We start from the raw sequence: 22,075 nt of genomic DNA on the forward strand, positions 1-22,075 counted from the left end.
GCCATCGAGTCCAACCCCCTGCTCAATGCCGGAATCTACCCTAAAGCATCCCTGACAGATGGTTCTCCAGCTGCCTCTTGAATGCTTCTAGTGTGGGAGAGCCCACAACCTCCCTAGGTAACTGATTCCATTGTCGTACTGCTCACGTATGTCCCTCATGCAGCTCTGGCATTCAGAAAGAGGACCTCACCATCTTGCCTTCATGGATTGCTACATAATGCTTAAAGAGAGCATCATTTCGTGTTCTGCTTTCAGGGTCCGGTGACGTTTGAAGAGGTGGCTGTGCATTTCTCGGAGGAGGAGTTGGCTCTGCTGGATCCAGTCCAGAGGACTCTGCACACGGAAGTCATGGAGGAGAATCGTGGGATCCTGGCCTCTCTGGGTAAGCAATGGGACCCCTCTGGATAAGTCTCCCTCATTGCCTTCTTGACAGGTCCTAGAAGGTGGGATTTCCGCTCTTCTTTCTTTGTGTCTGTGCATAATACAAATGTCATTGAGGGCAACAGTACCTGGGCCTTTATCTTGGGATAGTCTAGTCCAGAGAAAGGTCTCCAAGTGATGCAAGCAAAAGTGTAGGTAACACACTCACATCCTCTCCAACCCTTTCCTGTTGGTCTTCTTATGGCCTCTCTGAGATGGAGATGCTTGTTTTGACTTTGGGATCATCCGTGTCTTTTGATGATCCGGGCTGAGTGGTCTGGACAGTACTGCCACAACCGTAATATTCTGGTGCCTCACTCCATCTTTAACCACTTGCTTTCTACAGGGCTTCCTTTCTCAGGAGTTCCCTACAGGTGAAGACCTTCCTTACCTATAACAATACTCACCCTCCTTTCCTGTTGGGCCTCTTCCCTTTGAACAAGGCCTGCCTTTCAATGGCTATATTCCAATCAGGAGTCTCATCCCAACAGGTCTCAGTGATGCATATCAGATTCTACTTACCACCATATATTAGTTCATTCTGTTTCCCCCCAAGATCCGTGGGTTGGTATATGGACATCGGAGGCCACGGGTCTTATCCTTATGTGGTTTCCCTGCTCTTTTTATGTAGAAATTACTGGGCTCTACCTCCAACTCTCTTTCCTTTCCCTTTGACCCTTGTGCTCCCAATGCATGGCTCCATAGTCAATCCTGGACTCCTTAAGAGTCATAGAATCATTGGATTGTGGATTTGGAAGGAACCACAAGGGTCATCTAGTCCAACCCTCTGTAACGTGTAGGAAAACCCATTAAACCACCCTTGAGAGGTAGCTCTCCAACCTCTTCTTTGAAACCTCCAGAGATGGAGAACCCACAACCTCTAAAGGCAATTTCATTTATTGTTTGAGGTACTTTGTAAGAGTTATTCTATATAAATGAAAGTGCTGAATGCCACTCTAGTTCTCTGTTCTATCGATCACCCGGGAATATTTAATACATTTGGAAGGATCTTCCTCTTCAACCAATTTTTTTTTTTATCGATTTGGTTTGTTCCCTGATTTCAGGAATTATTATTATTATTATTATTATTATTATTACTATTATTATTATTATTATTATTTCTTGCAGGTGATTGCAGGGAGAGCAAGGAGAATGGAAAGGAAATTGAAGAGAAGTGGGGAATCAAGTCTATTTTTTTGGAAGGATTAGAATTCCGTGACATTCCAATGATAGAAGAACGATTTCACAGGGAAGAAAAAAGATTTCAGTGCTTGGAGGGTGAGAAGCAATTCATTTGCAACTCAGAAGTTAAGCGACATCAAAGAATTCATACAGGGGAGAAGCTCTATGAATGCATAGCATGTGGAAAGAGGTTCAGTCACAGCAGCACCTTTAATCAACATCAAAGAATTCACACGGGGGAGAAGCCCTATGAATGCCTGGAGTGCGGAAAGAGGTTCAATCGTAGCAGTCATCTTAAGTCGCATCAAACAATTCACACAAGGGAGACGCCCTATGAATGCCTGGAGTGCGGAAAGAGCTTCAGTCAGAGCAGCCACCTTAATAGACATCAAAGAATTCACACGGGGGAGAAGCTGTATGAATGCCTGGAATGCGGAAAGAGCTTCAATCAGAGCAGCATTCTTAATCATCATAAAATAATTCACACAGAGAAGCCCTATGAATGCTTGGAGTGCAGAAAGAAGTTCAGGAAGAGCAGCACCCTTAATAACCATCAAAGAATTCACACAGAGGAGAAGCCCTACGAATGCCTGGAGTGCGGAAAGAGATTCAGTTGGAGAAGCCGCCTTAATCAACATCAAAGCACTCACACAGGCGAGAAGCCCTATGAATGCCTGGAGTGCGGAAATAGATTCAGTAGTAGCAGTCATCTTAAGTCGCATCAAACAATTCATACAGGGGAGAAGCCCTACGAATGCCTGGAGTGCGGAAAGAGCTTTGCTTACAGAACAAACCTAAAGAGACATCAAAGAATTCACACAAAGGAGAAGCCGTAAAACTGCTCAGAGTCTGGAATGCAATTCAGTCACAGATTGCAGTATTCCTCTCATCAAAAGATCCAAGCGCTATGAATGCTTTGAATTTGGAAAGCGTTTCAGTTATACTTGTGAACTTTAATAACTATTACAGGATCAACACAGGCGAGAAGCCCAATCAGTGCTCATTTTGTGGAAAGAGTTTCAATCACAGTGTGAATCTTAAAGCATGTCAAAATATCCACACAGGCCTGGAGCCATAGAAAGCGGAAAGAGCTTTGCTTGCAGGACGTGTCTGAAATCACATCCTGCAATTCTCACAGGGGAGAAGCCCTACAAGAGCTCAGAGGGTGGAAAGCAATGCTCAGGTTGACATTTTCATCAGCGAGCAAGGGGCACGACTCAAAAGCCCCTGGTAAGTGGAAGGATCAACAGTTAGGCCTAATGGAGTCTTCAGAAACCATTCAAAGGATGTTGGTTCCAAAAAGTTTATTTCTATTTCAAACATCACTAAAAGCCTAGTACAATTTTGGCGGAAACAAATAAATTTATTTCTTTTATGTACTAAAGCTCCTTGATTACATCATTCACTCTTAGATAAGCAATATGAGAAGGGTGGGCGCGGAATTCCCGATGTTGGCATGATATCCTGAGACCAACCAACTCCATCGTAGAATTCCCTTGAGGGAAGACGATATGTTTGTTTTCTGTTTTATTTTTTTGTTTTATTTTTTTGTTTTTTTGTTTTCTACAATACTTAAACATACACAGTTACAATTAAAGAAAACAACATACTGCATAAATGTTGAGTAACATTGATATATCTATATAACATAATCAAACTTAACATATAAGTGCACCCCCAACCTTGGGATCTCATTCCTGATTCCAAAATCTCATACTTTCTTCTGCTGGCGGTTTCCCACTTCCCTTAGAAAACACAAATATTAGGAACTGTGTCCAGATTCCTTCAAAATCATTTGCTTTAGCTATACCTCTTCTCACTTTAATATTACATGTCAATTTATCATTAATAGCTATATCCCATACTTCTTTGTACCATTTGTCAATACAATAATCCCCTTGAATCTTCCAGTTCCTAGCTGCAATCAATCTTGCTGCAGTCAGCAAATTCGTTATCAATTCCTTAATTTCTTTTTTACATTTTAAATCTTAAAATAGTGACAGTAATGCGACTTTTGGTGTTCGTTCTATCTTCATTCCCACAATTTCTTCAATCTCCAAAAACACCATCTTCCACAATTTTTGTACATATTTGCATTCCCACCACATATGTAAATACGTTCCTTTTCCCCCACAATCTCTCCAACAATTTGCTGAGTGGTGATTATTACGTAGAATTCCCTTGATGGAAGATGATATGTTTGTAAACAAGTGGGTTCGCATGGAAGGGATAAAGTCTGAGTGAGTTTCCCTGCACGTATTTAGACGACGTTTCGGGGACTGTGGTTGGTGAGACGGTCATTCTCTGGGATGAGCCCTAACCACAAGCTGTGCGGTGACTCCCAACACTTCACGCCCTGCTATAGAAGGTCTGACGGATTAGAAAGTGACCAGGGCTTAGCAAACTGCATTTCACACAGCATCTGAAACCTGAAGTCTTAACCAAAAAGCCTTAACCAGCAGGGTTTTAGGTGTCTTGTGAACAGGCCCAATAAGTGTCTTGTCGTTTCGGATGCATAATTGTGGTCCTCATTGAATTGTAGCATTTGAAACAGGCATAAGTGACCCACTCTGGATGGTGTGGGAAACAGACCCTGGAATCCACACAGAGAAAGAAATTTGGAGTACTTTGCAAAATAAGTATCCGGTTAAAACAATCTCAATTTAAAATCGGGAAATAATGGTAAAACTGACCCGCAGATGGTAACTCACACCAAGGAAATGATCAGTGGTGAGTCCTGGGGCATCCCCTGAGTGTTGGCATGGAACCTTCATCCATGTACTCCTTTTAAATTATAGGTTTTAACTTGATTAAGGTTTTAATTTGTTTTTAGCTGTGTATATTGTTTTATGTTGTAGGATTGTATCTGTATGCTGCCCTGAGATCACAGTGATGTTAGGTGGGATACAAATGTTATAAATAAATAAATAAACTTGTGGTGGGTAAATCGATTTAGGAAATCAGTGTTTTAAGAGATTAGCCTTGTTAAATTTATATATTATTTATTTATTGCATTTGTATACCGCCGCATAGCCGAAGCCCTCTGGGCGGTTCACGTAAGAATGGGAAAAGCCTTCATATTGAAAGGGGCCATCTGAGAGCGTAGCCGAGCACACTCATTAAGTAATTGACGCAAAATTTAAGGATAGCTCAAGGACAATCACAGACAAGTTTGAAGGGGTACGGATGAAATGTATTGAATTTGCAAATAATGGGCCTGTTCAGACAACACGCTAAGCCATGGTTAGGCCGTTAACCCTTTTGCAGCAAATGGTTAGTCAGCGGGTGTAAACCGTGGTCATTCAGCCCCGTGATTAGGAATGGGTCGCACCACCTGCTAAGTCATGATTCACACAATACGCTATGCCGTAACTTTTAGCTCAAAGTGCTTAACTGCAGGGGCTTAGCGTGTCGTCTGAGCAGGGTCACAGTAGATCTTGGGCGCAAGCTTCTGTCAACGTATGCCGGGCTCTGGAGAGCCTAGATCAAAGGAGACGAGGCTCCCTTTCAACATGTCTAAAATGAAATTTGGGATGTCAATTAGGAATTGTAAGTGATGAATTAAGGTGTATTAAAGAAGTAAATGATCAATTACTATTTTAAAACTGAGCAGAAATTGAAATGTTAATAAATTTAGATATTGTTTGATCTATGTAGCCAAAAAAGAAAAAAATGTGGAGAGCGTTTCAGTTGTACGAGCCTTAAAAAACATCACATAATGCACACTGGCGAGAAGTCCTATCAATCCTCAGAGTGGGGGAAGACCTTCAGCCAACGCAATACATCTTAAATCATATTTATTTATTTAATTTAAAACATTTATATCCCACCCTATATCATTAAGATCTCAGGGCGACGTATCAAATAAGTCATACAGGCAGATGCTGGTTTTTGAGATAATTTCATTTGAACGTATAAAATCAGTGTTCACATTGGTTATGTGTGATGTTTGACCATGATTTAAGCATTTGTCATTGAATTTGAAACATTTAAGAAAAAAATTCATCTGTGTAGCATAAACGGGTGAGAAGTTTTGCATATTTAAATGTGGCAAGTACATACTGTTTCTTCAATTCTAAGACGCACTTCCCCCCCCTATAAATATCTCTAAAAACGGGGTGCGTCTTAGAATTGTGGGTGTATCTTAGGGTGTGTTTTTTCCTGTTGGTGGTACTGAAATTAGTGTGCGTCTTACAATCGAAGAAATACGGTAATAGCGCAACAGCCATTTTGATGACGTCATCACGCAGCACCCCAACACTGGAATTCTGTAAGACTTGCTTTTCTGAGACACTTATGTCATATATAAACAAAAAATATTCACGAAGCTTTTGCACTTGCTGGGATAAATAAATCATGATCTGGCTCTGGGACTATGCAGCTTTAAAATAGGACTTTACAGTGTGTGTTTTATAGAACACACCAATAATATGACCTCAGCCACCTTTAATTTTAAAAAGAAATTGGAATGGATCTCGAAATTGAGCACCCTCTCTCACAGAAGCTGAATGAGTTTATAGTTTGTGTCTTTTGAATAGAGTCCAGGGTATCCTCTGACTTAAATACCCCCTAACTCAATGATTTTGCTCTCTTACTTTTTACTAGGGCTGTGCACCACTCCGTTTCGGATCCCTGGGTCCGAAGCGGAGCGGGCTGATCAACACCTCCGAATCCCGGTTTTGGAGCGGATCGGGGGAGGTTTGGATCGGGTTCCGAAGCGGTTTGGGTAGGGGGTGCACAGCCCTACATTTTACAGAGCCGCATCTTTGCTGGGGCTTATGATACTTAGGACTGAGTATTCAATAAATGTTCACCTTTGTAAAGGAAATAATTCCCCAGGTGCACACCCTGATGAAATGTGCTGCACACGCCTTTGCTCCTCCCTCAATCTAATCCTCCGAAATAATAAACCACATTGCCCCTTCCTCAAACTACTCTGACAGCTCTAACCCTCCCCAAACCCATCTCTTACCACCCTTCAATACACACACACACACACACACACACAGCTAACTCTTCCGATTCCCGGGTTTCTACCAATCTAGCCATTCCAACTACCAGACCAGGATGTAATACTATCACATCCTGGTCCCTGCAACAGAACCACCTACATTTAGAGTCATTTCACATCCTTTAAAGCAATAGGTATTCCTACAACATTTCAAATACTTGCACTAAATAAATAGGCATAATGCAGCAAGACATCGTGCCGCACTATTTACTCCCCTCCATTGGGAGAATTTTTCTGCCTCATTTTGCAGGCAGTGTATGATTCATTAAAAAGGGTGACCATATGAAGAGGAGGACCGGGCTCCTGTATCTTTCAGTTGCATAGAAAAGAGAATTTCTGCAGGTGTCATTTGTATATATGGAGAACCTGGTAAAATTCCCTTTTCATCACAACCGTTAAAGCTGCAGGAGCTATACTAGAGTGACCAGATTTAAAAGAGGGCAGCTTTAACTGTTGTGATGAAGAGGAAATTTCACCTGGTCCCCCATATGTACAAACGACACCTGCAGAAATTCCCTCTTCATCGCAACAGTTAAAATGCAGGAGCTACACTCGAGTGACCAGATTTAAAAGAGGGCAGGGCTCCTGCAGCTTTAACTGGTGTGACAAAGAAGGAATTTCACCTGGTTCCCCATATATACAAATGACACCTGCTGAAATTTCATCTCCATCACACCAGTTAAAGACGCAGGAGCCCTGTTCTCCTTTCCATAGGGTCACCCTACATTAAACGGGATGGAAGTGAAGTGATGGATTGTATTGACAGAAGTGGCAAAGAGGGAGGAAGGAAGGAGAAGTGATGGGTGCGAAGGGGTGCATGCCACAAAATGGGGGGTGGGGAAAGAGGGGTTGCCCCAGAGGGGGAGGACTATGGGCGTGCAATGCTGCTGACATCCCATAATATCCACTGGGCAGCGTTTGGAAGAATCCTCTTCAGCTCCTTGGTGTTGCCACCATCTAAGGGTTAAAGAGAGCGAGAGTACTGGGTCCTAGAGAGGCCCTATGAAGAGCCTAGGCTGTTTGAATGCACTCACTTCCGCCTTCCCCCCACCCTTGGGAAAGCAGCATCCATAATATCCCGCCAGGCTCCCCCGCCTAGCATTTGGAAGAATCCTCTGCAGCTCTTTGGTGTTGCCACCATCTAAGGGTTAAAGAGAGCGAGTGTGCTGGGTCCTAGAGAGGCCAGTAAACAGCCAAGGCTGTTTGAATTAACTCACTTCCGCCTCCCCCCCTTTGGAAAGCAGCCTGGGAGGTTTGCAGGGTGTTTGCAGCCTCAGCCTCTCTTCCTCTGCAAAGGAGCAGGTGGGTGCAAGATGCAAGGGGGTCCCAGGGAAGAGGGGAGGGAAAGGGGGTGGAAGGAGACCCACCCAGGACAGGAGCAGAACAGGGGAGGGAGGGAGGTTTGGGGCAGGGAGTTGGAGGGTGGGAAGAGGGAGCCAGAGTCCTCCTGCCCCCAAGATGACTGACCCACTTGGGCCCCCCTCCAGGAGACCCCCTCCTTGCACCTCCTTCCCTCCCCATCATTAGGGGATCCTGGAAGGGAGGGCTGGGGGGGTGCGGATCTTTCCCTTTTCTCGTGACATTCTCTGATGTTTGTAGGATGTGAGAAGATCTCGACTGAATTAACACTTGCAGGAAACTCAAAGACAAATCCTGGCTAGAGGAAGTGGGGGGAGAAGGGGGTGTGTCTGGCAGGGACAGAAGCAGAAAGGTCCTTGGTGGGGGGAGGAACATCCCACCTGTGGGCCAAAGGCTGTTCTGGTGCCATGTGCACATTTTGTTTCCTCTCCCTTTTTTAAATCTAGCTAAGGAGCACCAGGGTCCCCATTGTCTCCTTCAGTCTCAATGCCTTTGAAATCAACCTGGTGCGCTTTTTACTTATAAAGTGAGCCAGCTGGTTACATCCTCAGAATGGGTGGAAATCACTGTTAGTTTCGATCCCAATTTGGGTTCAAGTGCTGAGAACAGAGAGCTTAGAAGGAAGCCATGGAACGGATGGGGAGAGAAATCCTGGTTCAGAAGCAGACCTGTTTATTCACTGTTTTCTTGCTCATGTATCAAAATAAACTTCCAATAAAGTGGGATCGCCCCTTTCTCTTACTTTATTGTCTTTACTTTAAGGGGATTGGGTAGCTCTTTTGCTTATCTGTCAAAATAAACTTCCAATCATATTAAACTTTTAAGAAACTTGCGTCCGCTCTGGTTATCTTCCATTAGGGCAGAGTCAGAATCTGAATTTCAATCAGGAGTCTGATTTCTGAGGGATTGGGGTTGTAGAGATCCATTTGAGACAGGTACTGTGTTTTAAGTTAATTAAGCTCTTTATTTTATTTATTTATTTATTTATCATACTTATACCCCGCTCCTCAGCCAAAAAAGGCTCTCAGAGCGGCTTACACTTAGGAAAAAAGACAGTCCCTGCCCTCAGGCTTACAGTCTAATAAAGACATGACACACAAGGAAAAGGAGTCAAGGAGGGAGGGAGGGAGGGAGGAGAGAGAAAGAAAGAGAGAGAGAGAGAGAGTCCAGCAGGAGCAGGCCCCGATGTTACTTCTGCCTGCTCCTGTCCCCTCTGCCTGCTCCTGTCCCCTCGGTCCTTCTTCCCCACAGGGCCAAGATGGCAGTTTGCCCTGTGGGGGGGGGGGAAGAGTCCAGCAGGAGCAGGCCCCGATGTTACTTCTGCCTGCTCCTGTCCCCTCGGTCCTTCTTCTTCCCCACAGGGCCAAGATGGCAGTTTGCCCTGTGGGGGGGGGGGGGAAAGAGTCCAGCAGGAGCAGGCCCCGATGTTACTTCTTCTTTTGATTCCTACAGCACAGTCCTTGCCTCAGGAGAGAAACTAGAAGCAAAGCAAAGAGACCTTTTGAGTCCTGGTGGGAGCAGAGATGGAGAAGAGAGTGAAGATGGAAGAGCAGAACTTTGCTGGCCCTGAAGCAGAAAATGTCTCCTGCAACATCCAGGGAGGGAGCAGTGCAGAGCCCTGGGAAAGAACAGTGCAGAAGAACCAGCCTGGGAGTAACACCAGCTCAGACGTGGAGCTCCAGCACTTCAGGGACTTCTGCTACCTGGACGCTGATGGGCCCCGAGAGTTTTGCAGCCTACTCCACCACCTTTGCCATCAGTGGCTGAAGCCAGAAAGGAACACGAAAGCTCAGATGCTGGACTTGGTGGTCCTGGAGCAGTTCCTGGCTGTCCTCCCCCCGGAGATGGAGAGTTGGGTCAGAGAATGTGGAGCGGAGACCAGTTCCCAGGCGGTGGCCCTGGCAGAAGGCTTCCTCCTGAGTCAGGCAGAGGACAAAGAACAGGTGAGAGCTGTAGTGGAATCGCTTCATTTGACTCAGCGAGAGAAGGGGGGCCTGACTCAGCCAGCCCAGATTCCCGCCCCTTCACTGCTGCTTGTTAACCCTTTGTAGTCGAGGTTCTCACGGAAGCATGCCACACTCCAGAAATAGGGACCAAACACTTTTATTCTTTACACTACACACTCCCATAAGGGTCCACACATTGAGGTAAACACGTAGGAGGTTTGGGGGAAAAACACGGACAAAGGAATGACACACTTCCTTTGTCTGTGTTATCCTCCCCCTTTACACGCTCAAGCCTAATAGAATTCGCACTCACTCCTCACTTTTACCACCCACCAGCTGTAACTCCGGCAAGGTACCTTCCCCAATTGTACCTAAACTAAAAACAAACATTTAATTTTGCGACTCAACCCCTTTGTTACTCACTCTGACTTGACTTTACGTCACTCGAATTATGACTCCTTCCCTCAGCGGCTGCGTGGGGCCTCCGCCATCCAGCCAGTCTGGCCTGGATGCTCTGACTCACCACACACACGCTGGACTCCTAACGCTCCCAGGAAAAGAGACCAGACCCTTAGGTGCCTAAGCCTTTTATCCCTCTCTGGGACCCCCTTGTCACCAGACCCACCCTGACCAATAGAACATGTACACTGATGGTGCTATATAAATAAATAATAATAATAATAATAATAGAAACCCCATAGCAATCCGCACCTATCCCGAAGGGATGGGGGATTACTCCCAAGCGTTACACAGCTGCAACTTGTTACTCTCCCTGGTACCAGCCCAGGGAGGCATCAGACGCCAGGAACTTCTCGCCCAGCGCGGCCTTGGCATTTCGCTTGCTACTCCCTTTTCAGACACAAAGAAACCCCTCTCCCTCTCACTGGGATGAAGCAAAAGATGTTCTCTTAAAGGGACCATCGGCTCAGCCCATGAGAAGAGCATTTCATCCTGGTAACTAACTAGGACTGTGTTCTTAATGCTTTTTTTTTTTTTGCATTCCTGTAAGGAAGGGTTGCCCCAATTTCCAATGACTCATGCCCCCACGCCCCAAGAACGGTTGTTCCTAATTTGTAGAGGAGGCCCTCTTTGGAGGGAAGTTGAACTAACAATGCATAGTTAAAATACGCAATTCCCTACCCGAGTATGTAGTGAAGGCCACCAATTGGGACGGTTCAAAATGGGGGCTAGACAAATTCCTGGACAAAAAGACTATGAATGGCTACTGGTCTGGACGGCTAGATCCTGTGAATGGGTTTGTGAAGTTGTGGGAAGGAAGGGATCCTTCTTCAACCGGTGGCAGAGTCCTCCTGCTGTGTTCACAGCGGAAGGTGCTGGATATCAGGGAATGCCTGGGAGGTTCTGTCTTTCCTCCTGGTTGGCTTTCAGAAGTTGTTCAAGCATAAGACAGGGCTGAACTCTTAGCCCCAGAGAACACATCCTTGGACAACAAAATGAATTAATACGTTCCGTGGCTTGGACTATAGATCATCTTTAGAATGAGGACTAAAATGAAAACCAATTGGGAAATGCTGCCCTTGGCCTTGACCTGACCCATTTCTCTCCTTCCCTCTCTGGGATCCTCCTTCCTGTTCCAGCTGCAGGGGAAGTTGGCCAAGGCGCCCAAAGATTTCCCTGAGGCTGAGAAGGCTCTGCTGGACAGAGGGATCTTGGAAGAGGGTGATGGAATACCCTCCTCACTGGGTAAGGATTAACATATTTCCCCATGGTCTCCATCCCTCAATTACGTCTGACGTGGATGAGCTGCTTTAATGTTCTCCTCAAGCCTGATTTTGCGGGGTGGGGGAAGACTCTTTTTCTCTAGACAGTCAAACAGGAAATATTGTTTAGTAATGTGGACAAAGATTGATTCCTGTAAAACAACGGAAATGTTTAAGAACGACAACTTTCCTTCTTTGCCTTCCTCACAGGGAGAGGAAAGATCCACAGAGAGAGTGAACAGATCCTGGGAGATCCGTCTAGGCCTCCTTCGCTTTGTGGTACAGTGGAAGCGGTTTCTGTGCAGCCAGGGCAGGTAGGGGAGTCCTAGGGGCCTCTGTTTCTTGGAAGAACCTGCCCCTTTAGCCTTAGCTTTTCTCTAAGATGGCTGCTGGGAAGGCCTTGAATCATAGAATAGCAGAGTTGGAAGGGGCCTACAAGGCCATCGAGTCCAACCCCCTGCTCAATGCAGGAATACACCCTAAAGCATCCCTGACAGATGGTTCTCCTGCTGCCTCTTGAATGCCTCTAGTGTGGGAGAGCCCACAACCTCCCTAGGTAACTTTCCATTGTTGTATTGCTCACGTATGTCCCTCATGAAGCTCTGGCATTCAGAAGGAGGACCTCACCATCTTGCCTTCATGGATTGCTACATAATGCTTAAAGAGAGCATCATTTCTTTTTCTGCTTTCAGGGTCCGGTGACTTTTGAGGAGGTGGCTGTGCATTTCTCGGAGGAGGAGTGGGCTCTGCTGGATCCAGGCCGGAGGACTCTGCACAAGGAAGTCATGGAGGAGAATCGTGGGATCCTGGCCTCTCTGGGTAAGGAATGGGATTCCTCTAAGTAAGGCTCCCTCTTTGCCTTCTTTACAGGTCCTAGAATGTGGAATTTTAGCTCTTCTTTCTTTGTGTCAGTGCACAATACAAATGTCATTGAGGACAACGGTGCCTGGGCCTTGATCTTGGGATACTCTAGTTCAGAGAAAGTTCCCCAGGTGATGCAAGCAAAAGTGTAGGTAAAACACTCACATCCTCTCCAACCCTTACCTGTTGGTCTTCTTACAGCCTCTCTGAGATGAGGATGCTTCTTTTGACTTTGGAAACAGCAGGATGTCCCCCCAGTTGGGGCTTCCCATCTCTGAGGAGTGGCCAAGACCTCTGCTATTGGCATCTGATCTGCAACTGCCTTATTAATATGAATTCAGAGCAAGGTTTAAAAGCAGGGAATATGGTCCAGTAGCAGAATGATTCCTCTTGTTCCAAACAGCCTCCTTCCACCTTCATTTGATCATCTTTTCCAGGAAAGCATCATCCGTGTCTTCTGACTGGCTGGGTGGTCTGGACAGTGCTGCCACAACCGTAATATTCTGGTTTCTCCCTCCATCTTTACCCACTTGCTTTCGACAAGGCTTTCTTTCTCAGAATTTCCCTACAGGTGAAGACCTTCCTTACCTATAACAATACTCACCCTCCTTTCCTGTTGGGCCTCTTTCCTTTGAACAAGGCCTCCCTTTCAATGGCTGTATTCCAATCAGGAGTCTTATCCCAACCGGTCTCAGTGATGCATATCAGATTCTACCTTCCATCGTATATTCGGATTTCTTGTCCATTCTATTTCCTCCCATGATCCTTTGATGCCATGACTACATCTGTGTAATGTTGAAGACATTACAGATATTATCATAATGTTCTCCGTGGAGGAATTACCAGAGAGCAGAATTCGGCATATTCAGAATCTTGCTCTGGACAGTTTGCTTTCCATTTTGAGATACGACTAGACAGCAGGACAAATTTCCTTTTGAAATCTCGGTCTGTTAAAAACAACAGTACAACCCCTTGAGATGGTCTAGGAGGAAACCATGATGGAGGGGCTTCCAAAGCAACTGAGACATTGAATAAAAAACATGAGGGTTGAATTCCCCCTGTCCAATTCCAACTTAAATAATCAGCTAGGACAAAATGGCAGATTTTGTGCATTTTGTGTTTTATGTTCATTTATTGTTTGAGGTCCTTTGTAAGAGTTATTCTATATAAATGAAAGTGCTGAATGCCACTCTAGTTTTCATTATTATTATTATTATTATTATTATTATTATTATTATTATTAATTTTAATTATTTAACAACAACACATAATAAATCATATACATACATAACATTCCTCTTATTTCTTAGCTATACATTCTACTTCTTAACTAACTCACATTGATGAGTGCCCCCCACCTTCGGGATCTTATTCTAGTTTCCAAAATTGCATTGAATCTTCTGGAGGTGTTCTTCCTCTCCCTTTTAACAATACATGTTCTAGGAACAATTTCCATATCTCTTCAAAATCATTGTTTTTTTATTATTCCCCTTCTAAATCTAATATTATATGTTAATTTATCATTTATAGCAATATCCCATATTTCTTTATACCAATCTTCTATATCATAACCTTCCAATTTCTGGATATTAACCTTGCAGCTGTTAAAAGGTTCGTTATTAATTCTTTTTCCATCTGATTACATTTAAGATTTCCACACTTTGATAGTAATGCTACACTTGGTGTTTCTTCTAAATCCATTCCAGTTATTTCCTTTATTTCTCTATACACCATTTTCCATAACTTTTGTACATGTTCACAATTCCACCACATATGTATATACGTCCCTTTCTCCTGACATCCTCTCCAACAAAGTATCGAGTTCTCTTTATTTATTAAGTTTAATTTTATTGGAGTTAGATACCACCTCCAAATTATCTTATAATAGTTTTCTTTATCCTTACAGACATATTTTTCAACACTCTTTATTTCCATTTCCTCCCCAGTCCTGTTGCTCCACCTTCTCATTCAAATCTGTTTCCCATACCATCCTAACAGAATCTTCTTGAGTTTCCATTTCCAATAATATCTTTTATATTTCATCATTAATCCTTTTATCGATTTATTTTCTTCTTTTTCTTTCTCTTTTTGTAAGATCAAATCCTCAGATTTAGTATTCTTTCTACAATCTCTACTATCCTTCAGCCATTTTTTGGTCCGTTGTTCCATTTGGATACAATTGAACCATGATATATTTCCCCCTTTTAATTTTTCTTTTATTTCTTCCTTAGTTCCCATCTTCGCCATCCAATCTCTTATTTTAAGTACTTTCTCATCTTTTAATTTCTTTACTAATCCCTCTTTTAAATTTTCAGGAAACTCCCTCGTTACCACCACCGGTGTTATTGGAGAAATGACTGGAACCAATTTCCTTTTATATATTTGCCAAATTTCTATCACATTCTTTAAAAGAGGGTTCTCAATTCCCCTCCTCCACTTTGAATTATGGTCCTTAAAGAATATATTTTCTAACTTCCAATCTAACCCTTTCCCCTTTTTTCCCTCTAACCAATTTAAATCTATTCCTATTCTAACCTCTATTACATATCTCAACTGATTTGCTACATAATATAATTTAACGTTTGGGAGCCCTAATCCCCCTGTTCTCTGCATTTTGTACCATATTTTCTTATTAATTCTTGCTTTTCTATCTCCATTACAAACATTGTTAACCATAATTTGCCAGCTCTTTATTTCCTTTTCTGATATCTTAATTGGTAACATTCTAAACAAAAAAATATTTTTTGGTAAAATCCTCATTTTTATCAACGCTATTCTCCCAAACCATGATAATTTTATCCTATTATATTCCTCTAACTTTCCTCTTACTTCTTGCTTTAAACTATTAAAAATTTTCTCTTCCATATCTTCCCATTTTTTTGTGATCTTAATTCCTAAATATTTAATTGTTTCTTTTAATTTAATTTTTATTTCCTTTCCCCCCAATTCCTTCTCTTCTACTTTGCTATAATTAAACAGCATCGTTTCTGACTTTGACCAATTTATTTGTAATCCAGTCATTTCCTCAAATTCCCTCAGATGGTATTTTATCCGATCCATTTTCTCCAAGGGGTTCTTAATTGTCAGTAATGTGTCATCTGCAAACATGCTTATCTTAAATCTTAATTTCCTCTTCATTCCCAATCCCCTCCATATTTCTATCCTTTCTAATTACGTTTGCCTCTATAACTAATACAAATAGGACTGGTGAGAGTGGACAACCTTGTCTTGTTCTTCAGGCAAGTAGTATTTGTTCTGTCATCCCATCATTTACCACCACTGATGCTACATTTCGTGAATATTACTGGTTTATTAATCCTTTAAATCTTTCCCCAAATCCCATTGTTCCCATTATGATTTATGCTTGCCAGCTCACACAGTCGAAGGCCTTAGAAATATCTAATGCAATTATTCCTGCTTTTAACTTCTTCCTTTTTATTTCATATATTATATTTAATAATCTTCCCACTAAATCAGTGGTTCCCAAAGTGGGCAGTACTTCCCCCTTGGGGGCAGTAGGATTGCATAGGGGGCGTTAAGAGGCAAGGGGGCGGCAGGGGGCGTTAAGAGACAAAGGGGTGGCAGGGGGGCGCTCGAGGTGGTCTTTTCTGAGAAGCGCCTCTCCAGAAGGTTTAAAATCCAGTGACATTTTTATGGGAGAAGGTAGTTTGGTCCCAAGCCATATAGGGAAAGAATCCACACATGTATTACTGTTTAAGAAGTGTCCTTTTAACGGTGAATTGAAATGTTTCAAAAGCACCAAAATGGTAATGAAGAGACGTATCCTGCTTGGTGTGCCCCGCCACGCCGGCTGCAAAACAGAGGCGTTCGCTCTCTTTTCCCTCCCTCCCTCGGCAAGCCTGTGGCGGGTGCTTTGGATTTTGAATAAATATTCAATTAATTGTTACTGTTTTGAATTTTATTGTTATCTTCCTTAGTGGGTCATTGAAAACTGCTATTCTGAATAATGATTTTAATAGTGTAGGGTAGGGGGCACTGGGTATGAGTTTGTGGAACCAAGGGGGTGGTTACCTGAAAAAGTTTGGGAACCACTGCACTAAATTATACATCTGTCTTCCTACTACAAACCCACATTGGTCCTTTCCAATATATCTAGATATAAATGTGTTCATTCTTTTTGCCATTATCGCTGTTAAAATGTTTGTATCTTGATTAATTAATGATATGGGTCTATGTGAATCCGGAACAGTTAAATCTTTATCAGGCTTAGGAATTAATACTATTAATGACTGTTCCCACGATGGCGGGATCTTATCTCTATTTATTATTCCGTTATATAATTTCATTAATTTCCTAACTAATATTATTTTAAAGGTTTTGTAGTACTCCGGTCCCAATCCATCTACCCCTGAGGATATCCGTCCCTTTCGCTTATCTATGACCCCCTCTATTTCCATTTCTGTCACCAATCCTTCCATTAGTTCCCTATCTTCCTCCCGTAATCTTATCTTTATATGTTTCTAATCCTCGTCACGGGTGTATCTCCTGCCTCATAAAGCCCTTGATAAAACTCTTGAAATATTTCTATTTTCCCTCTCATTAAATTACAAATTTCCCCTGTTTTATCTTTAATTGTCCCTATTGCGTTCTTTGCCTTCCTTGACTGCGTGGCCCTGGCCAACATTCTAGAGTTTCTATTATTATTATTCTCAAAGAATTCCCTCTTTAAATAAACCAAATTTCTCTGGACTTCCTCTATATTCTTATTTTATAGTTCCTTTTTCTTTGCTTGTAATATTATCAAAATTTGTTTTTCTCTATTTTTCAAATACTCCTCTTACAATTTTTTAATTTCCTCCTCTAATTTTTTTTGTTTTCCCTCTTGTTGTCTTCTTAATTTACATGTTTCACGAATAAATATACCTCTTATCACTGCTTTCATCATGTCCAATAAAATTGCTTGAGAACTTTCCCCATTATCATTAATCTCCTATGTCTACCATAATTCCTTTTCTATCTTTTCCACTATCTTGTGATATTTTAATATTTTGGTGTTCATCCTCCATCTTTTTGCTTCTTTATAATCTTTTCTAACTCTGACCTCCATATTTACTAATGCATGGTCTGTTAACTTAATAACTCCCACCTCCATATTATTAACTCTGGAGATTAAACCTTTTGATACAAAAATATAATCTATCCTGGAAAAGCTCTTAAAAACTGGTGAATAAAAGGTATATTTCCTGTCTCCTCCCCTTAACCATTGCCATACATCCTTCAATTCATTTTCATCCATCCATTTTTTTAAAGCCATAATGTTATTCTTTCTCTCTCCAATAGTAGGATTCGATTTATCTTGCCTTTTATCCAAAACCATATTAAAATCTCCAGCTATTATTAAAAGTCCTCTGTGGATATCTATCTCTCTAAACACTTCTTTATAGAACTCTATTTGCTTCTCATTTGGGGCGTAGATATTGACCAGTGTGTAATATTCCCCTGCCATTTTCACTGAATTATAAGAAATCTACCTTTTACATCCCTTTTAATCTGTAATACATTAAATCCACATTTGATATTAAAATAGCAAGACCCTGGTTTTTTGAAGTACCAAAGGCTTTCTCATATGTCACTGCCCACCTTAACTTAAGTTCATTCTTTCCATCTTTTATTTGATGTGTTTCCTGTGAGAAAATAATGTCCGCTTTATCCTTATTTAGCATCATTTCTATCCTCTTCCTTTTCACTACAGCCCCCAATCCTTTAACATTCGGTGTTGATAACTTAATGTTCTTATCCATATTCTGTCTGTGTTTTTTCTTCTTTTCCCTCTAGTTCTCTGTTCTATTTATCACCCGGGAATATTTAATATATTTTGAAGGATCTTCCCCTCCAACCAAATTTTTTTTATCGATTTGGTTTGTTCCCTGATTTCAGGAAGAATTATTATTTTTATTTCTTGCAGGTAATTGCACGGAGAGCAAGGAGAATGAAACAGAAATTGAAGAGACGTGGGGAATCAAGTCTATTTTTTTGGAAAGGTTAGAATTCCATGATATTCCAATGATAGAAGAACGATTTCACATGGAAGAAAAAAGATTTCAGTGCCTGGAGGGTGAGAAGCAATTCAGTTGCAACTCAGAAGTTAAGCGACATCAAAGAATTCACACAGGGGAGAAGTCCTATGAATGTCTGGAGCGGGGAAAGAGTTTCAGTCAGAGCAGCAACCTTAATAAAAATCAAAGCACTCACACAGGGGAGAAGCCCTATGAATGCCTGGAGTGTGGAAAGAGATTCTGTCACAGCAGCTCCTTTAATAAACATCAAAGAATTCACAGAGGGGAGAAACCCTATGAATGCCTGGAGTGTGGGAAGTGCTTCAGTCAGAGCAGCAACCTTAATCAACATCAAAGAATTCACACAGGGGAGAAGCACTATGAATGCCTGGAGTGCGGAAAGAACTTCAGTCGGAGCATCCACCTTAATCAACATCAAAGAGTTCACACAGGTGAGAAGCCCTATCGATGCCTGGAGTGTGGAAAGAGGTTCAGTCAGAGTGGTCAACTTAAGTTGCATCGAATAATTCACACGGGCGAGATGCCCTACAAATGCCTGGAGTGCGGAAAGAGCTTCAGTCAGAGCTACACCCTTAATCAACATCAAAGAATTCACACAGGTGAGAAGCCCTATCGATGCCTGGAGTGCGGAAAGAGCTTCAGTCAGAGCAGTCACCTTAATAAACATAAAAGAATTCACACAGGAGAGAAGCCCTATGAATGCCTGGAGTGCGGAAAGAGCTTCAATCAGAGCGACATCCTTAATCAACATCAAAGAATTCACACGGGCGAGATGCCCTACGAATGCGTAGAGTGTGGAAAGAGATTCAGTCGGAGCAGCAGCCTTAATATACATCAAAGAAATCATACAGGGGAGAAGCCCTATGAATGCCTGGAGTGTGGAAAGACCTTTAGTCAGAGCAGCCACCTTAATCAACATCAAAGAATTCACAGAGGGGAGAAGCCCTATGAATGCCTGGTGTGTGGAAAGAGATTCAGTCAGAGCAGCAACCTTAATAAACATCAAAGCACTCACACAGGGGAGAAGCCCTATGAATGCCTGGCGTGCAGAAAGACCTTCAGTCAGAGTAGCCAACTTAATCAACATCAAAGAATTCACACAGGCGAGAAGCCCTATGAATGCCTGGAGTGCGGAAAAAGATTCAGTCAGAGCGGCAGCCTTCATATACATCAAAAAAATCACACAGGGGAGAAGCCATATGAATGCCCGGAGTGTGGAAAGAGGTTCAGTTACAGTCATCATCTTAAATTGCATCTAATAATTCACACGGGTGAGATGCCCTATGAATGCCTGGAGTGCGGTAAGAGATTCAGTCGAAGCAGCCACCTTAATCAACATCAAAGAATTCACACAGGGGAGAAGCCCTATGAATGCCTGGAGTGCGGAAAGAGATTCAGTCAGAGCAGCAAACTTAATCAACATCAAAGAAATCACACAGGGGAGAAGCCCTATGAATGCCCGGAGTGCGGAAAGAGGTTCAGTCAGAGCAGCAACCTTAATATACATCAAAAAAATCACACAGGGGAGAAGCCCTATGAATGCCTGGAGTGCGGAAAGACCTTCAGTCAGAGCAGCCACCTTAATCAACATCAAAGAATTCACACAGGGGAGAAGCCCTATGAATGCCTAGAGTGCGGAAAGAGCTTTGCTCGCAGCGCAGCCCTAAAGAGACATCAAAGAATTCACACAAAGGAGAAGCCATAAAACTGCTCAGAGTCTGGAATGCAATTCAGTCACTGATTGCAGTATCCCTCTCAAACGATCCAAGCGCTGTGAATGATTTGAATTTGGAAAGCGTTTAAGTTTCACCACGAACCTTAGTAACCAACACAGCATCCACACAGGTGAGAAACCCTATCAGTGCTCAGTTTGTGGAAAGAGTTTCAATCACAGTGTGAATCTTAAAGCACGTCAAAATATCCACACAGGCCTGAAGCCCTAGAAAGCGCAAAGAGCTTTCCTTACAGGACACATGTGGAATCGCATCCTGCAATTCCCACAGGGGAAAAGCCCTACAAGGCCTCAGGGGGTGTAAAGCGATGCTCAGGATGTCATTTTCTTCAGCAAGCAAGGGCCACGACTCCAAAGCCCCTGGGAAGTGGAAGGTTCAACAGTTAGGCCTAATGGAGTCTTCAGGAGCCATTCAAAGGATGTTGGTTCCAAAACATTTATTTCTATTTCACCCATCACTAAAAGCCCACTACAATTTTGGCAGAAGCAAATAAATTCATTTATTTTAGGTACTAAAGCTCCTTGATTTCATCAATTACTCTTATGTAAGCAATATGAGAAGGGTGGTTAGGGAATTCCCAATGTTGGCATGATATTCTGAGACCAACCAACTCCAACGTAGAATTCCCTTGATGGAAGACGATATGTTTCTAAACAAGTGGGTTCACATGGAAGGGATAAAGTCTGAGTGAGTTTCCCTGCGTGTGTTTAGACGACGTTTCGGGGACTGTGGTTGGTGAGACGGTTATTCTCTGGGATGAGCCCTAACCACAAGCTGTGCGTTGACTCCCAACACTTCACGCCCTGCTGTAGAAGGTCTGACTGGGATTAGAAAGTGACCAGGGTTTAGCAAACTGCATTCCACACAACATCTGAAACCTGAAGTCTTAACTAAAAAGCCTTAACCAGCAGGGTTTTAGGTGTCTGGTGAACAGGCCCAATAAATGTCTTGTCGTATTGGATGCATAATTGTGGTCCTCATTGAATTGTAGCATCTGAAACTGGCATAAGTGACCCACTCTGGATGATGTGGGAAACAGACCTTGGAATCCACACAGAGAAAGAAATTTGGAGTGCTTTGCAGAATAAGTTTCCATTTAAAACAATCTCAGTTTAAAACAGGTAATGGTAAAACTGACCCACAGATGGTAACTCACAGAGAGTGTTGGCAGGGAACCTTCATGCATTTACTGCTTTTTAATTATAGGTTTTAACTTGATTAATGGTTTAATTTGTTTTTAGCTGTGTATATTGTTTTATATTGTTGGCAGGGAACCTTCATCCATTTACTGGTTTTAAATTATAGGTTTTAACTTGATTAAGGTTTTAATTTGTTTTTAGCTGTGTATATTTATTGTTTTATGTTGTAGGATTTTATCTGTATGCTGCCCTGAGATCACAGTGATGTAGGGTGGGATACAAATGTTATAAATAAATAAATAAACTTGTGGTGGGCATGCCCTAAGGTAAATCGATTTAGAAAATCAGTGTTTTAAGAGATTAGACTTGTTAAATTTATTTATTCCATTTGTATACCACTGCATAGCTCTCTGGGCGCTTCACATAAGATAGTAAAATACTGGAAGAATGGGAAAGCCTTCATATTGAAAGGTGCTATCTGAGAGTAGTGTTGGAGAATAGGTGGCTATTAGAGTTAGAGGGGCATGATACAAGATTTGGGTGGCATGGATTCCTGTGGTATGAGAAAGCGAAGGTCAATGTAAATTTTAATAATCACTTTGTTAGATGTACTATTCTGAATGTATGGCAGAAATTCAAATCACGACTATATCAGAAGATCCCAA

General features: G+C 42.4%; 3 protein-coding genes and 1 pseudogene across 4 annotated transcripts in view; 2 read left to right on the plus strand and 2 right to left on the minus strand.

Annotated features, from left to right (window-relative positions):
- LOC134396322 (zinc finger protein 420-like) overlaps positions 1–20,559 on the plus strand; it is a 412,724-nt gene extending 392,165 nt beyond the window's left edge. The window contains exons 1-4 of one of the 2 annotated variants that reach the window (XM_063122777.1): positions 7,879–7,915; positions 9,425–9,915; positions 12,332–12,458; positions 18,427–20,559. In XM_063122777.1, the coding sequence (XP_062978847.1) occupies positions 9,496–9,915; positions 12,332–12,458; positions 18,427–20,243 (2,364 nt within the window). In that variant the 5' untranslated portion in view covers positions 7,879–7,915; positions 9,425–9,495 and the 3' untranslated portion in view covers positions 20,244–20,559. Of the gene's footprint in view, positions 7,916–9,424; positions 9,916–11,854; positions 11,954–12,331; positions 12,459–18,426 lie in introns of those variants that run through there. The other variant, XM_063122778.1, reaches the window with a different exon arrangement.
- LOC134396268 (uncharacterized) overlaps positions 1–22,075 on the plus strand; it is an 853,762-nt gene that overhangs the window by 416,199 nt on the left and 415,488 nt on the right. The window lies entirely within an intron of this gene.
- The window catches only part of LOC134396306 (zinc finger protein 420-like), a 140,401-nt gene that overhangs the window by 92,467 nt on the left and 25,859 nt on the right, over positions 1–22,075 (minus strand). The window lies entirely within an intron of this gene.
- The window catches only part of LOC134396365 (zinc finger protein ZFP2-like), a 100,918-nt pseudogene that overhangs the window by 64,852 nt on the left and 13,991 nt on the right, over positions 1–22,075 (minus strand).

The sequence above is a fragment of the Elgaria multicarinata genome, chromosome 3 (assembly GCF_023053635.1).
Source record: "Elgaria multicarinata webbii isolate HBS135686 ecotype San Diego chromosome 3, rElgMul1.1.pri, whole genome shotgun sequence".
Classification (NCBI taxonomy): domain Eukaryota; kingdom Metazoa; phylum Chordata; class Lepidosauria; order Squamata; family Anguidae; genus Elgaria; species Elgaria multicarinata.